Raw genomic sequence first — 21,537 nt, 5'->3', positions numbered from 1 at the left:
AAATTATACCAAGAACAATGGATTGAAAAGAAGGCCTCTGGGGGGAAGGTTTGTTACTACAGTCAACTTCTGATAATTTGCCCTAAAAGAAAGTAAAATAGAAAACCAACAGTGATGACTTGGGACCATAGGTCAGATTTAACGGTTCAACCTCAGGAAATACCCCACTCTCTCTCTTCTTTGGCTGCCCTTCAGTGCTCATTGGACTTTAGCAAAATCTAAATGGAAACGGTGATGATGTTATTATAAAAGGAACTTAATTAAACAGAGCCAACTGTTATACCAAAAAATTAAAAGCAGTATTCCTACTCGCTTGTCTGCATTCATGAATATTGACTTCTGAAATACAGCAGTAAGACTCATTTATTTTAGGAGCATTCAGTAACAGGAATGGAGATTGTTTGCAGGAATTAGCCTTGTCTTTGCACCGGTGCTGCTTGACTGGGTGGGAGAAGAGGAGCTTCGGCGCTGCGGAGCACGGCGGACTCCGTCACACGTTAGCGTCTGGCTCAGTTTGTGGTCCTTGAAACTCTGCAGGGGGAGGAACGCTCAATGTACAGTGTGTTATAAAACTGAACGCTTGAGTTGTGTGGATGTCTGGTTTTTAAGAGAAAACCTTAGGCAATAAGATACTTAATCTTAATTTTTTACAACCTTTCATTCCTTTTGAAATGTGACTTTATTAATATACTGTATACTCACAAAATATTCAAAACTTAATTTTAAGGAATTGAAGCAAACATTTCTTTTTGGAGAACTGAAAAGTGTTGGTTCTCTCAAACTCTTTTTTTAAATATAAACTTATTTATTTATGTATTTACTTTTGGCTGCGTTGGGTCTTTGTTGCTGTGCGCGGGCTCTCTCTAGTTGCGGCGAGCAGGGGCTACTCTTCGTTGCGGTGCGCAGGCTTCTCATTGCGGTGGATTCTTTTGTTGCGGAGCACGGGCTCTAGGCGTGTGGGCTTCAGTAGTTGTGGCTCGTGGGCTCTAGAGCGCAGGCTCAGTAGTTGTGGCGCACGGGCCTAGTTGCTCCGCGGCATGTGGGATCTTCCTGGACCAGGGCTCGAACCCATGTCCGCTGCGCTGGCAGGCGCATTCTTAACCACTGCGCCACCAGGGAAGCCCCTTGCTTCCCCTTCGAGAGTGGAGTTGGCCTGTCATAAATGATTGTTTTTAGTTTAACAGGATATGCATCCAAAGCACTTTTAGCTACGTATAAAGTTATTTTTGAGTCTGTGAAAACAGATGCATGGAAGGGAAGTTTCAGATAGATCTTGCATGCCTGCCCCTGATCATTTTCTTTCTGTTTTCCTTCAGTGTCTGTATTGAACAGGAATTAATATTGTCAAGCCAATTCCCCTCCCATCTTCACCCCTGCCCCCAACCCCGGGAGACTTTGCTTCCAGTATCATCAAGAAAATTGAGGTTGCTATTTCATTTCTTTCCCCACCGTAAACTGTGGTGAGTCTGCCCTTCCCTAGCTTCTTCCGTCCTGCGATCCTGGGAGGCCCTTAGTGACCCCCTTCTTTTGTCTTACTCCTCAGCCAGGCTCCTAGCCAGGGGAGCCTGCACGAGTGGTCTCCACTCTTGCTTTCCTCCTTGAGGCCCTCGAACGTGCTTCTGCTTCCACCACTGATTCCAGCCGCCCTGTCCTCCTAGATCACCGTTACGGATTCTCCTTAGCCTGTCGCTTGGACGTGGGTGGTGCTCAGGGTTCCGCTTCTGACCCACTGCTGTCAGAGTGTACAGTTCAGGCCCCGAGCTGCAGGGTCGTGTGTGTGTGTGTGTGTGTGTGTGTGTGTGTGTGTGTGTGTGTGTGTAGATATGTTACGGTCTGGTCTGTGAGTGTCAGTGTACTGTTTACTGGTGTCTTCCGCGTACCTTTTTATCTGAGCCTCTGAAACTCTTAAAACTGAACTCCTTACTTCATCCCTGCCCAAAGCAGGAAAGAACCCGCTTGTCCTGTTGCATTTCTCCTCTGGGTGGAAGGCACCATCACCCCAAGCTGGAGACGTTCTCCTGGTACCATTTGCTGTCACAGGCCCCTGGCCACCTCAGGTTTCTCCAGTTCTTGGATAGGGCAGGGCATCCCCACCACTGCCCCACCCAGCTTAGCCTGCACTGTGTGGTCCCTTCTTCACTGGTCTGCAGGCCCTGCTACAGCAGGGCCACTGCTCAGTCATCTCTGCACCTGCAGGTCCTGGTGCCCAGGCAAAGCTTAGCCAGCTGCAGCATGTCATTTATCAGAGGTCCTTGTGTTAGGAAGGCAGCTGGTTTTGAGTTGTATGGTTATGTGAAAGCTTAATATTGTTTTCAGATAGAAAAGTACTATGGCAAAGATTCACAGGTGTCTTGGTGGGGCGTCATTGCGGACTGATGCTTGTTTGAAAATGCACAGATGTTTTGCAGAGTAACTGTGCGAAGTAATTGCCATTCTGTGACACACGTTGGAAATTATGGGCTGTTGTGATGAAATGGCTCAAAGACGGATGTAAAAATCCCCGGTGAGAAGAAGATCTTCAGCTTGTGGGGAAAAGTTAGTATCAGAAACCTTAGAGTAAAGGACCTTAAAGCAGAGTCCATTGTCTCCTGAGAGCAAAGAGCCCGGCTTCTGGGACCCAGGCTCGTAGGTCAGCGCAGCCACGCGCCCTGCACCAGTTCCCTAACCCCTCTGGACCTAAGTTTTGTCACCTGTGAAATGAGGATGATAACGGTGTCTCTTTGACAGGGTTGTTAGGTCAATTATGAATAATACAGACAGAGCTCCTAGCGGTGTCTGTGCGGGGTGTCAGTCACGTGGGCATGTGGTTCAGTTCTGTATCTCATCTGTTCCTCCGTGAAGGCCCAGCGCTGTGCCCCGTAGTGAGAGAGACAAGAGGCAAGCTTAGTCTAACTGAGCAGATTCCATGGGTTCTCTTGGGTCGCTTATGTTTCCCTTTTTAATAAATGGGGAAATTATTCTCTGTGCTTCCTCAGTTAGAGGCGAGAGGGCATTTACCCTCACAGGAGAGAGGGAGGGAGTGTGTGTGTTGACATTAGAATCTTGCAAATTAATTTCTTCATTTAATTCTTAAGTCTGGCATCTGCCAATGCAACTGTGTTTTTAGGGAAAAAAGGCTTCTTTTGTTTGAGTGATGCTTTGGGTGGTGGGTGCTGATATCAAATGCGTGCACAGCCTAAAAGTGACGGGTGGGGCTGTGTCGTGTGGCCGCAAGTCATGGATTTGGGTACCGACTGTGCTGCCTGGCTCCTGTGAGGTCACAGGCAGGCGAGTTAACCCTGAGCCTCTGTTTCCTTTTGGTGAAAGCGGGATGGTTGGTGGTACTCTGGGATCCCTGAGGATTAAACGCAGCGAGTTAACGTTGTAAGTTGTAACGCACTTGCCAAGAGTAGAAGGTAGCCAAACATTGTGGCTGTCACTGTTAGAGGATTCGTAAGGGACGTGGGGAGACCTTGTTACAACATTTCTAAAAAGAAAAAGGGCCAGTTACTTACCAATATTTAAAGCATTCTTTTGTAAAGATGGCATTTACAGCTGTTTTAAGACTATGGGGAAGAGTGATGTCAAAAGGTGAATCTGAGGATAACGAAGCTTATTTCTAAATGGAGTAAGGGATTTTAGTATTCCGAGTGGGACTTCTGATGAAAATACAGTTCAGTTAGTAGGAGATCATTGTCCCCAAAAGACGGATCATCACTTGCTGAACAGTCACCGAACACCCACTGTGATGTGCTGGGCGTCCAGACGTGAACGAGACGGGTCCTGCACGGAAACACCTTTCTGGATGGTGTCTGATTGAGGAGGCCTGCCCGGCTGTCAGTGTTAAAAGAGCCTGTATCTTTTAAGTCTGTTCCCGAATACTGTTACGTCGTTTTTTAAGCCCTTTCTGTTTCTTATTAAAACAGTCCTTGTGCTCCCTAGTGATATTATCACAGGAAGATAAATAAATGTCATCAGTGTTTGGGGGGAAATAGTTTTGAAAATTTTAATCGTTAAATAATTATGTGATGTTGAACGGAACGAAGCTGTAACAGCCTGCCTTCGCTTTGGATGTGACGTGCGCTCTGTTGAACAGGGTCCCCCTCCCAGGGCAGAGCGTGAGAGTTGTTCACGAGATGCCATTAACGTCTTCACTGTGCTTCCCTCTTTCAGAGTTACTGGAGAACGTAACCCTGATTCATAAACCAGTGTCATTGCAACCCCGCGGGCTGATCAATAAAGGAAACTGGTGCTACATTAATGCTGTATCCTTCTCAGAGGCTGTCCCCCAGGCTGGCTTTCTGCAGCTTCCTCTTCCTTGGGCACATTCGACTTAGTTCCGCTTCTGTGGGGTGTCTACCCCACATTTTGAATCCAAAACCTCGGTTTCTTACTGCTTATTAACTGGGCTATTCGTGACCAAAAAGAGAGAGATGATTTGTTGACCTGTGACGGACAGAATCAGGCAAGTTTCTCATTAAAATGGTCCTGAATAACAGGGCAGAGTGACCGCTTAAACTGGAAATCCTGTGTTAATCGATTTGACTGTCTTGGTTGAATCCCATTCTTATTTATAAACGACTTGGATACCACAGGGCAGTTACCCCCGGGATTATTTGGTTTATCCCCTTTGTGTTTACATATCTAAGTCGTTCCGTGTCCTTGGCTTGCGTAGTTGTATATGCTCTTGTGTTTTACATGCCTTTCCCCAGTTTGGAGCATTGGTTTTATTTCCTTTACGCTTCCTTACTGCCATCATGTAGACACTGCAGGCACTGGTTGCTTGCCCTCCGATGTATCACCTGATGAAGTTCATTCCTCTGTATTCAAAAGTGCAAAGGCCTTGTACGTCCACACCCATGATAGATAGCTTGTAAGTAAGCTGCTGAAAATGTGTTGAGGGGTGGGCTTTCCCCCTCTGATAATTAGATTCAAATGGCAAAGTTCTTGATCTCCTGCAAATGAATCCTGTAATTCTATTTTTTTTTAAATGTGCTGTTCATGATTTTCTATGGAAGTTAACCAGAAATGGAATTGGAACATGGTTTAGCTGTGTTCTTTAGATTCAGTTGAATAAATTTTAGTGTTTACCAAATTATATCACTTGAAATATACCAAAAACTTATGTAGAAAAGATTTACGAGCTCACTAGCTGTTACAGTATTGGTTATCTAAAGTTTGCTGTCTTCATACTAGATAACATTCTACTTAGCCATCAAGGCTTTTTAGTAATAGTATGTCTTTTAAAAAACAAGTACTAAACGTTTTTCCCCCCCCCCCCCGTGTCTAGTGTTCGGCTAATGAATGAGTTTACTAATATGCCAGTACCTCCAAAGCCCAGACAAGGTGAGTAAAAGCGAGGGTCCGATGCCAGTACGTGTTGGGAGGTGTGAAGTCAGGTGACTGAGTTTGAGGGATTCAGGCTTGCTGGAAAGAAAATGTCTCTTTACGTGCAGGTTGCTGCACCTGTACTATTCTCAGCATTGGGCGGGTGTTGGGGGGAGTTGTGATGAGTATGCCTTTTGTCATGTTAAGACTTCTTCAGCTGTAAAGGTCTGTGTCCTGTTTCCGTTGCAGCTCCTGGGGATAAAGCCGTGAGGGACGTCCGCCCGGGAGCTGCCTTTGAGCCCACGTACATTTATAGACTGCTGACAGTTATCAAGTCGAGCCTGTCCGAAAAGGTTGGGGCTGCCGCTGCGTACGCAGCGTGACGCTTGTGCCTTACCTGTTGCGTATTCAGTGCTTGCCCTCTGCTTGTACTGCGGCGATTAAGTGGGTGTTCAGTGGATCTAGGCTTGCTCTGGAGTCAGTTGCTAGGATGAATTAGAGTATGGGATGATAATGATGGTAATCAGAGACAACTCGTGTCATTTACTGTGACCAACCACTGCTGTAAGTTCGTTCCATCCGTTAACTTACTTAACCCTGTGAAGAAAGTGTGATTAATGTCTGCTTGTTCCATTTGAGAAAAGGGAAGTCACTGTCCAAGGTCACAGCTAAGAAGTGGCAGAGCCTGGCAGCGGAGTTAGCTCCTTCACTTCCACACGGACTGCCCTGCAGCAGGGACGGGGGCATTCAGGAGTGCTGCATCTTCTCCACGCTCCCTCGGGGCTGTCATTTTTAATCATACACTTTGCTGCTGAAGGCATGGGGCCAAGGGCCACGGAGGTCTTGAAAAGGGCCCTGACGGCGTTCAGGGTAAATCAGGGGCAGCCTTTGCACAGTTAACCGGAGCGTTTCTTTCCTCCCCGGCAGAGTTCGTGATGAGTCAGTACAAGCAATTGAAATGATGCTAGAAAAGGGGAATTCTTTAGGAAATATTCAAGAAAATTGTGTTAAAACTGACTAAAGTAGTATTGTTTGCAGCCCCTTTGTTTCGAAGAAGAGGGAATACTCAGGGCACTGCAGCAGCATACCACCAGGGGCTCTTCATGTGCCCATGGTGTAGCCTTTGCTGTTAAGCTCAGGATTTGGGGGTGTTGGTAGTGTTAGGAAGGCGGGCATGGAGTAAACGGTGCCCTCTGCTCCAAAGAGCGCCTCGTCCAGTAGGGGAGTTAGTACTTGAAGTACTAAGACAGATGAGTGTACAGATGCTGTACAAGCCAGGGGCGGGGCCCCGGCTCAGGGGGAGCAGAGGTAAAGCTCAGGATGCTTCTGGTGGCTGAGCAGCGCTGAGATCCTGCAGCTTTCGAAGTTACATTACTTGTGGCTTGTTGGGGTCTGCAGGACCACCCTCAGGGTTGAGGATTCGCTAGAAGGTCTCACGGGACTCAGGAGCTGTTACCCTCAGTTCGGATTCAGTACAGCCCAAGGACACAAAGCAAAATCAGCACAGAGTGAAGACTCGGGCAGCGTCTGCAGGAAACCTCGAGACTCCTCTCCGGTGTAGTCACACAGGACGCACTCAGTTCCTCCCACAGCAGACTGTGGCCGCTGTGTGGCTTGTGGTCCACCAGGGAAGCGCCTCAGCAGCTCAGTGTCCTAGGGTTTTGCTGGGGGCTGGTCACATAGGCACCCTGCCCTCTGCCTCGCACAGACTCCTGGGGGGAGAGCCAGTGCTCAGCACAAACCACACTGTTGGCACAATTGGGCACGCTCCCTTTTCAGTTCCTGGAATGGCGGGAGCCCTCCTGAAATCCAAGTCCCCGGATGCCGGCCAAGGACCAACCCAGCAAGCAGGCCTTTCCCAGCACTGTTAACTCTTTTCTGCGTCTTGGGCTGTGCCAGCCTCTGCCCTTCCCACAGACACACTCACACCACACAGCCCCGTCCACAGCTATGGTTCCATTGGAGCAAACAGATCTACTCAGAGACCGCAAGCAGAAGAATTTGCAGATCCTTGGAACACTCGCGCCGTTATGCTCCAAAGAACGAAATATGAACCAATCATGATACATTATATAATCAGATGAAACCAATGTAAGGTTATACAGCTAGTGTGGGACCATACTGTGTGATTCATCTGCAAATGGTCGTGCTGATGTGTAAGGCAGGCAGCTAAGTCTTTAAATCAATAGAGTTTTTCACGTATAATTTGGGTCCTTTCTCCTGTGGTTGCCCATCATCGAAAATAAAAGGAGACGTACGGGGCTGCTAATTTTACAACTTGCAGTGGGAATGGTAACCCCCGGGGTTGTGCATTCTATTTCATTTAAACAAAAAAGCAACTTATAAAATAACTTTTTTATTATAAAGGTAACGTATACTTATTGTAGAAAATTTCGAAAACACAGAAAAGCAAAATTAAAAAGAAATCCCTGTTCTATTGCTTAGAGATATTTAATCCTCCCCCGCTCGCACACCCAATCTTCCCCACTTCACACAAAACTGTCCAAAGAAAAATTCATGTGATTTTTGGGAAACGCTTTATGTTAAATCTTACTGAAAATTTAAGAGAAGGCATAGTTTGTATATGCAGGTAACACATTCCGTGCAGGCGTTGAAGAGTAATTGGTTAAGATTAACGTGACCCTGTTTGACCTTCTCAGGGTCGACAAGAAGATGCTGAGGAGTACTTAGGCTTCATTCTAAATGGACTTCACGAGGAAATGCTGAACCTGAAGAAACTTCTCTCACCAAATAATGAAAGTAGGTTATGGTGTGCTTGCTACAGAATTGGGTAGAACATTTTCTTAAGAATTATTCTTAAACAAATGCTATATATATGCTCATATAGTAAGCTGCCTTTCCCCCCAACAGTCATTCGCCCTTCAAAAATCACTTATTTACTCATTAAGATAACTAGTTACTTTTACATTGCTTATTGTGTACCATTGAGAATGTTGTGTTTGTATATTTCAAATACATAAATGTATTTCCAGAACTTCTGCTTTTTCCCCTTCAATTTGTAATTAGGAAAATGATTACACGTAGAGAAAAACTGAAAGAATAGGTCGGTTACCTGTATAACCACTGGATTCCACAGTTGCTACCGTGTCGTCCTTATCGATCTCTCTTTCTACTTCCCCAGCCCCCCATGACATTTTCCCCCAAGGGATTCAAAATCCAAGTTGCACATGGCAGTTTAGTTCACCCCAAATGGTAAAGCATGGGTCTCCTGAGATAGGGGTGGCTCTCCCACGTGACCCGAGTTCCTTCGCAAATGATGGAGTCCGACTGCAGTTACACAGCAGAGTCGGCTTCCCCGTCCCACCTGAGTTCTTCTCCAGGTGTCCCACGGCATCTTCTGTCGCCGGTCACACCAGCAGGGAGATGCTATAGCGTCGCACACATTGCTTTTGTCCTCAGTGTAGAATACACCCTGATCTCACTTTAAAGCTCCAGTGGACAAACCTGTGGAGGTGGTTTATGTAGAACTTTTATTTTTTGCTCTTTGTGTAAATAGTAGCCTAAGCAGAGTCTGCTTTTCAGAACTTACTGTTTCCAATGGACCCAGAAGCCACTCAGTGAACGAAGACGAGCAAGAAGAGCCAGGCGAAGGAAGTGAGGACGAATGGGAGCAAGTGGGCCCCCGAAACAAGACTTCGGTCACTCGCCAGGCGGATTTTGTTCAGACCCCCATCACTGGCATTTTTGGTGGCCACATCAGGTTTTAAGCTTTTCTGGAATAATTTAGCATTTGCCTTTTTCAGGGTTTTGCCATTTTGCTGGAGGGGGGAGGTGTAACATTTGTCCTAAGAAATTTGGGACTGGGTGGTTTGCCTTTGCTCCCTGTGCCCGCTCTGTTCTTGGACTTGCTGACGCTCGTCCTGCCGGCCCCACGGCTCTCACACAACCCACGGCGGCTTCCAGCAGAGGGCGCTGCCCCCGCCTGTCTGCCAGGGGCTCCCCACCCCTCAGTGACACTGACATTCCCTCCGTCCAGCTGCTCACAGCCGGCTAGGAAGAGAAAGACAAGTTAATGGAAATACATGTTTTGTTAAGAGAAGAAATTCATGTATCTGATTGGAGGAATTGTAGGCACGGGAGCCAGGTGAGCTCGGAAGCTTAGAGAGTGCAGAGGGAGCTGCTTGTACACAGAGGAGAACGTGTGGCCTTCTGGAGCACCTGGGCACCTCCCCTGCCCCAGTTCCCTCAAACTAGCTGCCCTTTGCTCATTCATGGAGTCCTAGAAAGTTTTGTGTTTTTTTTTTAACCCACATTTGTTTATTTAATTTTGGCTGTGTTGGGTCTTCATTTCTGTGCGAGGGCTTTCTCTAGTTGTGGCAAGCGGGGGCCACTCTTCATTGTGGTGCGCGGGCCTCTCACTGTCGCGGCCTCTCTTGTTGAGGAGCACAGGCTCCAGATGTGCAGGCTCAGTAGTTGTGGCTCACGGGCCTAGTTGCTCCGCGGCAATGTGGGATCTTCCCAGACCAGGGCTCGAACCCGTGTCCCCTGCATTAGCAGGCAGATTCTCAACCACTGCGCCACCAGGGAAGCCCTAGAAGGTTTTTACTTATTTACGTTAGAGCCGTTCAGTACCACCATTATGTGGAGTTTAGTAGAACTTGCACTGACTCCGAGGAGCTCCTTACTCATCCAGAGTCTGAAAGGGGACCGCATTATAGCATGATTTCCTTCTGAAGACCTTGCAGCTTCACCTACAGGAGTGTGTTTTTGGTTTTTTTAGTGAGCCTCTTAGCCTTTCGTCATCCCACAACAAGAAGTAACACCCTTTTCAAGGCATCGAAAGTCAGTTCAGTCTCTTTGCTCTAAAACAGTTTAGGTTGAGCACCTTGCAACAGGCTAATGAGATCCTCAGACATGTGCCCGACCCCCTCCCAAGCTGGTCACACGACACTGAACACGTCATTTCTGTGCCCTCGCTGTGAGCTAGACTTGGCAGGCCCCTCTCTGTTGTGGAGCTCGTGTCAGCCTCCCGACACCCAGCCCCACCACTACGCCTGCAGCTCGTTCTCGCCAGATGCAGAGCCTCGGGAAGGGCCCTTCTGGGAGAGGAAAGCGGGGCTCCAGTTTGGTGACCAGCAGTGAGAGGAGGCTGTCTGCGCCCTTAACTCTTTGTTAGCCGAGCAGCCTGATGTTGTCCCCCTCGGGGTGCTCACTGAGGGTGGGGGAGAAACGAGGGCACAGCCCAGTGGCTGTGTCGAGGGCTCCGTGTTTGTGGGACGGCACAGCAGCCGGATTGCAAGGCCACAAAGATCCCAGATGTGTCTGAGAATAAGCAGTGGGAAAAACCAGAATCCACTTTGGAGAAATTTCTAGCTTGCCCCAGATGACTCTTCATGGCCCTGCAGCCTCAGCCTCTGTAGGCTCTTTGCATTGAAATTGGGTGTGGATTTTTTTTTTTAACTATAAAGCAAAGATACAGAACTACTCCTTGTAACTTAGGAGCTGCTTTTGTGTGTGTAGTAGGCACCATTAAGCATGATTCTTAATGGTGTGTGGCCTGCGGGATCTTATTTCCCCGACCAGGGATCGATCCCAGGCCCCTAGCAGTGGAAGCACGGAATCCCAATCACTGGACCACCAGGGAACTCCCAAGCTCCCAACTCTTTATTCATTCAATAAAGAATGAATTCTTTATTCAGACCAACGGAAATGTTTTCTCCTAAAATTCACGCTCTTTTGTTTCTGTTTTTGTTTTTTTTTGCGGTACGCGGGCCTCTCACTGCTGTGGCCTCTCCCATTGCGGAGCACAGGCTCCGGACGCGCAGGCTCAGCGGCCATGGCTCACGGGCCCAGCCACTCCGCGGCATGTGGGATCTTCCTGGACCAGGGCGCGAACCCGCGTTCCCTGCATCGGCAGGTGGACTCTCAACCACTGCGCCACCAGGGAAGCCCAAATTCATGCTCTTTTGGTGCTTTTCCAGTTACCCAGAAAGACCAGCACCTTTCTCCACCTTGTCCACCCTTTTGGTAAAGTCCAGGCCCATTACTGCTGTTCCCACTATTTTCCCACTATTCCTCTCTGGAACCAAGGGAACGGCCGCCCCCTCAAGGCTTCCCCCTCACAGGGAGCCTGGAGGTGCTTCCTGTGCTGTGTGTCGGGAAAGCAGTGTGTGAGACGGAAAGCTGGCAAGAGAGCCGCTCACCTGCCCTTCGCAGTCTGACTACCTGTCCACCCCTTTTATTCGTGTATAAACTGGGGCACTCAGGCTGCAGAGAGACAATCCCACGTTGAACTCCTGGAACATCTCCTTGCTGAGGCTACGTGAGACGTGGGCCCAACACAAATTTTTACTCAGAAAGACTTGGACAAAGAAAAGTGAGATGAACACCCAGCTAAGGAAGCAAGGCTTAGCTGGCAGCCGCCTCCTTGAGGGTGGTGGCCACTTTCCTGTCGCACACACCCTGCTCCCCTTCCTTTGTAAAGTCGTTTTCATAGGGGAATTGCTATCCAAATCATTCCTTTTACCTCAGGGTTTCCTCTTTTTTATTACAACAGGCTGTGACGCCTGAGAGGATAAAAAGTGTCAGCATTTTGACTCTGGGAAGATTGTCTCCTTTGCTAATCTGTGCATTAAATAAAGTGGAGGGGGGGCATTTGGAAGGTGAAATAGGCCTTCTTCCAGAGCTATTAAGCTGGGAAAATTTTCAGCTGGTGGATTGAGTTGCTAGAAATTCTTTCGAGGTGGTATTGAGTGGAATTATTTTAAAATTCTTCGGTGTGTTTTTAGCATTTCTGTTCTCTGGTCTTCTGGCAGTGATACTGAATAATCTCGCTTGCAGTGTTTGTTCCTCTTGTCCTGCTGCATATAACCTCAGGGAGAGTGGGAAGGCGAGCTCTTAGATGCGGTGTGTTTTCCACTTTCAGGTCTGTGGTTTACCAGCAGAGTTCAAAAGAATCTGCCACCCTGCAGCCGTTCTTCACGCTGCAGCTGGACATCCAGTCGGACAAGGTACGCACCGTCCAGGACGCGTTGGAAAGCCTGGTGGCAAGAGAGTCTGTCCAGGGTTATACCACCAAAACCAAACAAGAGGTACGTTCACAGTTGGTCTTGGACCTTTATCCAGAGGCCCTCTGGGGTGGGCGAAAGAGCACAGACTCTGGAATGAGGAGAAGTGGGTTTCAGCTCTGCCTCTCAAATCGGTTGCTTACCTTTTTTTTTTGGACTGAAAGTTTCCACATTCTGAGAATGAAATGGTTGATCCTCCCAACTTCCCTTGGTTCTAAGTCATGAAACACAGGTCACGATCTTTGGGGTTATTTATTCTGAGCTGCGTTTCATTTGCTGGCCGTCCAGTCATGGCACCATAGAGTGAATACCACCTCTGACAAAGGCCGATAGCTCGTTCACATTCCTGATACCATAGAGCACAATTTCATGAGATGGTTAGGAGATAAAAGATGTTCTAAAAGATGTTCTAATCTGGTTTGCATTTGACTGCAGATCTTCAAGGACGTTGAGAAATAGAAAGTAATTGTTCTGGTGCCTGTTACTCTTTGATTTGATCTGTGAAAAAGATAAAGTCTTGAGTCTTTCAGCGTTCAGGAGTCAAGAGGAAGCATGTCGGCTCCGTCGAGAGAGGCGATAATTCTCTGCTCTCTGAGGGCTCGTTAGCTGCTGGCCGTCCAGATGGCGCCAGTTAGGCCCGACTTCTCATCCGCTGTAGAGCGTGCCTTCTCTGTTTTGTATCCTAGGTCGTGGCTGTGCATTCATAGAGGTGTGTTGGGGAGATGAATGTAGACTGGCTAGGGCAGTGCCTTTTTGAACACTTCAGAGTGTTCCTGTGAGGCCCGATTTCAGTAGCCGTGTGTGATGGCTACAGGGTGAACCAGCACGGCCCAGCGTAGGAAACCTGCCAGCACCTCGTGGGGCCAAGGGCCCTGCCCTTGCCTTGCAGCTCGGGCTCCATCCACGTGAAGAGGAGCAGAGGCGGGGTGTGGAGAGCTTCTGTCCGTCTGCTGTGGGTTGGTCAAGCCAACCTCTCGGGGCATCTGCAGAAGTTAGGCCTAGCTCTACCCCGTGTTTTCTGATTGCTTCTCGTGGACAATTTTGTTCAAAAAGTAAAAGTGGTAGGAGCCGGAAGAGAATCCCGGCAGCTTTTCCTTAGAGAAATGGTGGAACTTAACGGGAGAGAGAGAGTGGGTACTTGTTCTCGGGAGGCCGGGTCACGTACTGGCTGTGGGACTGTCCACCTGCTCGTCTGGGGCAGCCATGACTCCAGAGGTGGACTCGCCATCCTGGCCCCTCCCCACTGGAGCCACTGATCCTGCTGGGGAGGGGGGCACCCTGTCCCGCGCTCCCAGGACAGCCCTCTGAGGATATGTTTGTTCTCCTCGTTTGCCCCTGCTGCAGTTAAACTGCTGTTTGGGCAGAGGTGGGTGGGGCGCGATGACTGAGGTAGCGGTGGCTGTGGTTGTTGGCCCGGGGTCAGAGGAGGGTGAGGAAAAGGTGATGGATTCTAGGTGGCAGGTTTGCAGGAAGGAGTCACGGAAGAAGTGGCATCTCGGTGGAGCCTTGAAGACGGCAGAGAAGGCTGCTGGCCGTTTTCGCTCCGTGGCTGTGGAAGCAGGTGTCTGAGGAACGAGCTTGTACAGCGTGTCTGTGAAGAGCAAGTAACACATTTTCTGGAATGTGATTTTTTTAATTTACTTTTCAAAGTACCCACTTGAATTTTATTAGGTTTTTAGGTCAAAAGTTGTTTTTCTGTGGGAACACAGGAAGATTGTGGGAAAATATGATTATACAAAATACTAGCTAAATAAAAAGGTCTGGGTTTGTTGGGTGTTAGAAAGTGTGGCTCAGTTTCTCTGGAAACGCGGAACACTCAGTTAAGGATTTGAGATTAGCCCCTTAACGAACAGAATCGCGCGTCACTAGCACTGAGAAACCATCCCAGAGGTACTTTAGTCTGACTATCATTTTATAAGTGAGGAAGCTGGAGTCTTACATCGTCATCGCTGGTTTTGACTGTGGAACTGGAGTCATGCTTTTTTTCATTCACAATTCTTGTTGGATGTGAGACACTGGACTGCAGAGACTCAATGGGAATGTCGAGGTGATCGGGCCATTTCCATGCCTGGGACCTCAGTCTGGGTGGGAAGACAGGCCTGAAAGGGTCTTCAGCCCTAATACTAATAAACCAGGTGGCGGTGACCGCTAGGCTCGCTTCAGGTACCTTCAGCCAGATAGGCGTGTAGTCCTCCGAAAGCTTTCTGGGTGTTTATTATATGCCGCTGTCTTTCGGATTGTTACGTGGACAAGTACTTCTACCGAAAGTATTCTCCGTCTAAATACCGGAAGCATCAACACATTTGCAGATACAGAGAACAAACAGTGCATAAAGGGGTTAAGTTTGCTTGTGAAGATGCATTTTAATAAAAAGCAGCGTTCAGTAGACCGTGGAAGTTCATAAGGGGCATTTTGAATTGATAAAAGCGGAGCTGTTATAAAACCAATGGTTACACTAAATAGCCTTGGAGTTATCTAGAGCATCTGATTCAAGAAACACATTGGCTTCAGCTCTGTCCGTACTGTGAGAGTCACTAAAAAATAAGTTAATACATACGTAATTCAAGGTATTACTAAGTTAGCTTCTAAATGTTTATGCCAATTTAATGCCCTCGGACAAAGGTTCTTAACTTGCCTCGGGGACCTTTGGGACCCCCTGCAGTTGTGTCTGTAGGGATATATGCACTTTTCTAAGAGGAAGGTCAGTACCTCTCAAAAGATCCCATTCGATTCTCCAGAGACCCTGTGACTCAGGAAGCTTTGAGAAGCATTGCCCCGGAGCATTTGAGTCTTGGAGCGAGAGGTGGGGTGGCGTCTGCCGCTCGGAGTAAGATGGCGTTACCTGTGTGCTTGTGTGTCTCAGGTGGAGATCAGTCGAAGGGTGACTCTGGAAAAGCTCCCTCCTGTCCTCGTGCTGCACCTGAAACGGTTTGTTTACGAGAAGACAGGTGGATGTCAGAAGCTTATCAAGAACATTGAATATCCTGTGGACTTGGAAATTAGTAAAGGTAACGACTGTAAGGCAGGAGCGTCTGTGATGACAGTCCTGGAAGCAGCCAGCTTCTTGATGCCTCAGCACTTTCTGTGTCATGTCAGCATTCAGAAGCTCTTTCATGACTTTTTTGTTTTAAATTTCTTGACTGTTAATAGACCTTTAGGTTAAAATTTCTCACTAAAATGGCCTTTTAAAAATAAAGGCAAAAATAAACCATGTGAAAGTATTACTAGGTGAGAAAAATACTAAATATAAAAAGTTTATGGGTCAGTGGTAGGAAATACCCTTCCTCATACTAGGCGTTAACAGCTGCGTGGAGCAGCCTGCCTAACGGGGCTTTTTAGCGGGTGGGGCGTGTTTCCTGCGGGCCCCGGGGCTTCCCCTGCCCTCCGGCGGCAGGGACCCCGGCCTTAGAGCTGCAGCCCCAGCCCCGGGTCTCCGCCGGGTCTCCGGGGCTCGGCAGCTTGGGCACATCGTGGTGAAAGCACCTGGTTGTCTTGCTAAAAGTGAGCTTGAAGGAAAACTTTCCAGGAAAGCTTCAGAATTTGTGAGAAATGTTCTGTGCAACAGTGAAGTTCGATCAGGAGCGTAAAGAGCTAGAGGCGATGCTCAAAGTGTCTGGGGGCCTGGAGAGCAGAAAAGAGCACATGGGCCGTCTTCCCTGGTCTCCCGGAGGAGCAAACTGCCGTCCTCCTCCCTCCTCCCTCCCCACGCTGCCCAGCACTGGGACCTGCCGGGCAGTGGGCCTGGGATCACCATCGCTTCACCTGCACCCAGGCACGTTGCATTTCCTTCCCCCTAAGATTCGGACTCTGGCTCTCAGCCCTGTTCTCACGAGTTGCCACCTTCGGCTGATAGGTTTGCCTCCTGTGCCAGTTCATGGTCCGTTTGAGGACCGCAAAGGGGAAGAAACGCCAGCCGAAAATCATCTTACTGTTGATTGGAGTTTTGTGGTCTGACTCACGTGTAAAACATTTTAAACCTTAGGCTTTCCAGGGCAGCTTTGCTTTTGTTTTTTTCTTCCCCATTTTTTAGAACATCTGCTTGTAAGGGGTTTCTAGCATGGGCTAGAGGCTCAGTATATGCCCCTGTCCTCTGATGGGTGGGCTCTGGTGACCTCCGTTACTACCCTGCAGCTGGTCTTCCTCGCTGCTCAGTTGTTACGCAAATGAGGGGATGGAGTTGTGTTTGGTCTCCCTGGTCCACTGGGTGGGTTAGTTGATTGGAGGCTGCTGTCTGCCCCTTTCTGGGAGCTCTGTGTGTCAGCGCTTTTATAGATTAAAGCTCTTGATATTTTGTTTTTCAGAACTGCTCTCTCCAGGGGTTAAAAATAAGAATTTTAAATGCCACAGAACCTATAGGCTATTTGCAGGTAAGTCAATTTGTACGACATTTTCCTGTGAAAGCAACGATGAAAAGGTTTATACCCTGGCACAATTTTGTTGTAATGCCACTTAACGTAGAGAATAGATTATTGGTATCCCTGTGGACTTTATAAGTCCGGAAATCATTTGAAAATGTGCGTTTTACCTAAAATTTGGTGTGTTTGGAATTTGACAGACTATTCTCTTGGCTCTAAAAGCTCAGCCCAACGTGAGACGTCGTCTAACTCGACTGTCTCTGTCTTGGAGCCAGAGGTGTGGGGTTGCCAGGCTGGGAACCCTCCCTGCCGCGGTCGTGGTGCCTGTAGGAGTGGGTGCTGAGGCGTGGCCGCAGCCAGGCTAGGGGAGCGCGGGCTCCTTAGCCGCCCACGACCTCCTGCCCCCCCCTCCCCGGGCTCCCCGCGGAGCCCATCCACGTTCTCCGCCTCCTGTCCTTCCCTCCTCCTTTCTCTTTCACAGCCGAGTCTTTTGCGCCTTTGAGGCCTTCTGTGTCTTTGAAGAGTTGCTGGTCGCAGCAGTTGTGTTTGCGCCCCTGGCCGTTTGTCTTAGAGTTTTCCAGCTGCGCTCCCACCGCTCCCCTTGTGTTGCCTTTGCGGAGCCTGTCTGTAGTGACTGCTGTTTGTTAGCCCTCACACGTTCATTGAGCCTTTTCACTGGATACTTTTTATGTACTATCTCATTTAGTCCTTACAGCGTCCTGGGAGGTATGTGGCGCTATCCCCATTCTGTAAAAGGACAAACTGAGACTCGTGGAGGAACATTGGCCGCTCTGTGCCCTTAAGTGGCAGAGCAGAGCTTCACACTCCTGCCCTCGGTCCACCCCTGAGCTCTTGGGATGTTGGATTGGGCCCTGGTCGTTGGGTGGGTCGGGTGCCAGGTTAGAAGGTGTTGGGCCCGGTTGGCCCTTTCTTCCCACCAGGACCTGCTCCCTCCGACTCGCTCTTCTCCCCGGAGGTGGCTGATCACGGCCTTACCCCAGCCTGCTGGGACCTGGTGGGCAACACACTCCCGGCGTGTAGCCACCCTCCCCCTGACCTGCCTTGGGCTGGCAGCTCGGAGGCCTCTCTGTGGTCTTCCTCTGAGACCAGAGGGCCCCCAGGGTCCAGCCTGGCTCCCTGGGGTTTGGCACTGAGGTCCCAGGGTGATGACGTGTTTCTCCGAGTCTCCCTGCAGCCTCCCTGGGGTCCCTGTCAGGGCAAGGTGATGATCAAGGGCAGGGTTAGCAAGTCTTGTCTCCTGGTCAGGGGGCCCTGGTGTGAGTGCACCCCTACCACTCCCGCCCGCCCCGGCCCGGGGCTTCTTCTGGAGTCACTCTCGCCTGCACCCCTGAATCTGAGCCTTCTAATCTCAGAAATACGGTCACCGGATTGGTTGCAGTTTTCTGTAAACTGTGAGTAAAGAGGTGCTTTTAAAAATGGTTTTGATTGCGGGACAAAGAAAATCAGTTAATATAGCGCGTGAGCTTTTGGAAAACTCATTCTCAGCTCTGCTTCTGTGACGTGGGCTTGCCGGGCGTCTGTGACACATCACCATGTTAGGTACAGGTCTGCTGCTTGAGAAACCTGCATACGGGTAGAGCGCTTCTCTTCTGAATATTTAAAATGAAGTGTCGTAGAGGAAACGCAAATCAGTTAAACCCACAGGTCCTTTAAATCCTACTGACCTGGTCACTTTAAAAAACCAAAACCAAGTCTGGTAGGTCTTAGAGGTGAAAATCCAGGACAGACGCCCCACAGCTGGATTTGGGGTCAGAGGGACATGCTGGTGTCGGGGCTCCCCTTGCCCTGCGGCAGCCTGTCCATCTCTGTGACCTGCAGGACTCGATGCAGCCGTGAGCTGCTGCTGGTTCCGTTGCTGGTTTCCCACTTGATGGCCCAACAGTCTTGCTGTCCCTCAGCGACCAGTCGCGTTCGTCCCCGGCGGGCCAGGGCCTCAGTGTTCTCTGAGCCCCAGCAGAATGGCCTCTGCGCAGAGCCCGGCTCTGGGTGGATTTGGATGTCCCTACAAGTGGGGGAGCGCGCTGACGTTCAGCCTATTTATTGCTGAAATTTCGTACCAGATTGTGCCCCTCTCTCCAAGTGACTGTCCTTCATGCCACTCACGGCAACGCACAGCTCACCCTGGCCACACTGCAGCCCCCCTCCCCGGAATGTCACTGGAGGCTGTTTCCCTCACACAGGGTCAGGTCTGCTGCTGGCCCAGCCACCTCCCAGCCCCTTCTCTGCATAGAAGGGGGAGGATGTGCCCTTCCACTGTCTTTAATACCTTTTCAGCATCTTCCGACAGTTGTATTTGTTTTACACCTCTGACTAAGGCTTCCTGTTTGAATTACACAATTTTAATGAACAAGTACATGGCAGGTAATTTTTTCTGTTAAAACATGGTAGTAGAAAAATTGGAAATTTTTTTTAAAAGAAAAAAAGAGCAATGACCGGTGTCTGCAGGGTGACTCAACTGCCCAGTCAGCCCAGCTAACTGCGCTGGCGACCCTCCTGGGGCAGTGCTGTCCTTGTCACGGGTGACAGTCCACAGAAAACCTCAGATTCTTGTTTTTTTCATGTAATGTAAGCATATTCTTACACCGCCAAAAACTTTTAATCAGGTCAACGAAAAAATTCACCTTCTTGTAATGTAATACACTCAGCATTCCTTCGAGTGTGAATATAGGCTTTTCCATGTTTTCACTTTGTCCAAGATTCAGATACTCTGTTGGAACAGTCTAGAAGTGGAATTGGCTGGATCAGGGCCTGATGTTTGGGCCTCGGTGTGCGTTCCCAGAGGGACATTGGCTGATGGCTCTGCAGGGAGCGTCTCTGTGTCCTCCTTCCTAGGGGACTGTCTCCTGTATCAAGTCTTAAGGCGGCTGACGAGCCTGCCTACAGGGCTGACAGATGGGACGACCCCATTAGTTGACATTTCTTTCATAGTTTGTGAGGTATTGAGCATTTTAAATATGTTATTAAGATGTAGATGTATGACTTTGTATTGTAAATTGTTGAACGGTTTTGAGTTGAAACAGCATTGCTTTGTATAACCCCACTTCTCTGTCCCACCTGCCTTGGTGCCAGGCCTTTCGTGGGACAGGCAGGTCTGTGGCGGGGGCAGGCGGGCACCTTAGGCGCTGGTGTGCGGAGCCGCTCTCACGGGCGCCCGGGCCCTCTCTTGCAGTGGTCTACCACCACGGCAGCAGCGCCACGGGCGGCCACTACACCACGGACGTCTTCCAGATCGGTCTCAATGGCTGGCTGCGCATCGACGACCAGACGGTCAAGGTGATTAACCAGTACCAGGTGGTGAAGCCCGCTGCCGAGCGCACAGCCTACCTCCTGTATTACCGCCGCGTGGACCTGCTGTAGCCGCCGCTGTGTGTGCCCGACGCTGCTTGTAGAGCACCGGCTCTCACCGACTCCCCTCCTCTCTTTAGTGGCTCTTTAGAGAGAAACTCTTTCTTCCTGTTGCAGAAATGGGCTAGAATGAAAGGAGACGCCTGGGGTTTGTGCACAACATAGTTCATGTTGACTTCTAGCTTCCAAATCAAAGTCATCTGGTCGAGACAGACTGTCGCCTGATTTAAGCAAAAACACAAAATCCACATTTCCGAAACAATGCCAATTCCTGAGTAAGAAGGGGAACTTGCATTTGATTCCCAGTCTAACTGCATAGTAGAATAAATCCTGCACCAGCAACAACACTTGTAAATTTGTGAAAATGAATTTTATCTTTCCTTAAAAAAATAAATTTTTTAATCCATCACACTTTCTTCCCTCACCCTTTAGTTTTTGATAAATGATAAAAATGAGCCAGTTATCAGAGAAGAAATAGTTCTTACTTCAAAAGATAAACAAACACATAAAATGAGTTGCTGGTTCCTAATAGGAAAAATACATTTTAATAATCGTGCGATGAGAAGCTGCTTACGTACACATTGCAGATCAAATATTTGGAGTTAAGATGTCAGTCACATAGATGGGTGATTGTAACTTTATTGCCATTAAAAGATTTCAAATTGCATTCATGCTTCTGTGTACACATAATGAAAAATGGGCAAAATGATGAAGATTGATAATTCCCTGCGTCTGCTGTCTAATTCTGCTGTCTGCTCTTCTACGATGCCGCGTCTCTAATTGTACACAGTTAGTGATAGCTAGGAGTATAAAGTTGTCGCCCATCAATAAAAATCACACAGTTGGTTTAAAGCTGCGTGTGTGGTGTTTCTTTGACGGCAAATGCCTTTTCCAGTAACCGGAGTTCAAGTGGGCAGGACTGGGCTGCTGGAATTAAAATAAGCCCTTGGGGAAGCCTGACGTGTTCCTGAAAGCTGACCCAAGCCCTCAGATGATTCTTGTTTACTATTTCCAAAGTTATTAACTCTAGTGATTCGGATAAAGGAATTTTTTTAAATCTTCAAAGTGCAGAAAAGAGGAGGTAAGCTCTCTCTCCGTTGTTTTGTCCCCTGCATTGCTGAGTTCAAGGAGGGGACGGACGTGGGTCAGGGCTGAGCATCCTTGTCATTGCCTGCTACCGAGCATCCTACCTGTGCCTCAGATGCCACCTCCAGATGCGGAAAGGAAGCCTTTCGAGATGGAAGAGATGAAGAGGAGAGCCGTCATACACGTCAGGCCGCTCCCGGCAGCTCCTGTGCCCGTGGCACCCTGGTTCCAGAAGGCCCTGTGCAGGCCGCTCGCAGTAGTGTGCTGGGGTCCCCAGAGCAGTGGGCTTATGTGCTCCAAGCCTCTCCCCGAAGCTGTTCCTCTTACCGTCCGCTAATTGTAGCCATGTGCCGCTGCAGGTTCGGAGCTTAATTTTAAAATTACAGTACTGTATA

General features: G+C 48.9%; 1 protein-coding gene across 5 annotated transcripts in view; it reads left to right on the top strand.

The window, feature by feature from the left end:
* The window catches only part of USP10 (ubiquitin specific peptidase 10), an 85,982-nt gene that overhangs the window by 46,550 nt on the left and 17,895 nt on the right, over positions 1-21,537 (top strand). Inside the window, exons 5-14 of one of the 5 annotated variants that reach the window (XM_027119093.1) lie at positions 4,153-4,244; positions 4,743-4,852; positions 5,270-5,325; positions 5,557-5,660; positions 7,968-8,067; positions 8,851-9,028; positions 12,194-12,359; positions 15,199-15,343; positions 16,637-16,702; positions 19,881-20,908. In XM_027119093.1, coding sequence (XP_026974894.1) covers positions 4,153-4,244; positions 4,743-4,852; positions 5,270-5,325; positions 5,557-5,660; positions 7,968-8,067; positions 8,851-9,028; positions 12,194-12,359; positions 15,199-15,343; positions 16,637-16,702; positions 19,881-20,068 — 1,205 coding nt within the window. In that variant the 3' untranslated portion in view covers positions 20,069-20,908. Of the gene's footprint in view, positions 1-4,152; positions 4,245-4,742; positions 4,853-5,269; positions 5,326-5,556; positions 5,661-7,967; positions 8,068-8,850; positions 9,029-12,193; positions 12,360-15,198; positions 15,344-16,636; positions 16,703-17,171; positions 19,785-19,880; positions 20,909-21,537 lie in introns of those variants that run through there. The other 4 variants (XM_027119097.1, XM_027119094.1, XM_027119095.1 and 1 more) reach the window with 4 other exon arrangements.

Source organism: Aethalodelphis obliquidens, unplaced genomic scaffold (assembly GCF_003676395.1).
Source record: "Aethalodelphis obliquidens isolate GAN/ISIS:26980383/991018 unplaced genomic scaffold, ASM367639v1 scaffold20, whole genome shotgun sequence".
Lineage (NCBI taxonomy): Eukaryota > Metazoa > Chordata > Mammalia > Artiodactyla > Delphinidae > Aethalodelphis > Aethalodelphis obliquidens.
Note: the sequence above shows the minus strand (reverse complement) of the source record. Positions and strands in the feature narration are given on the sequence as shown.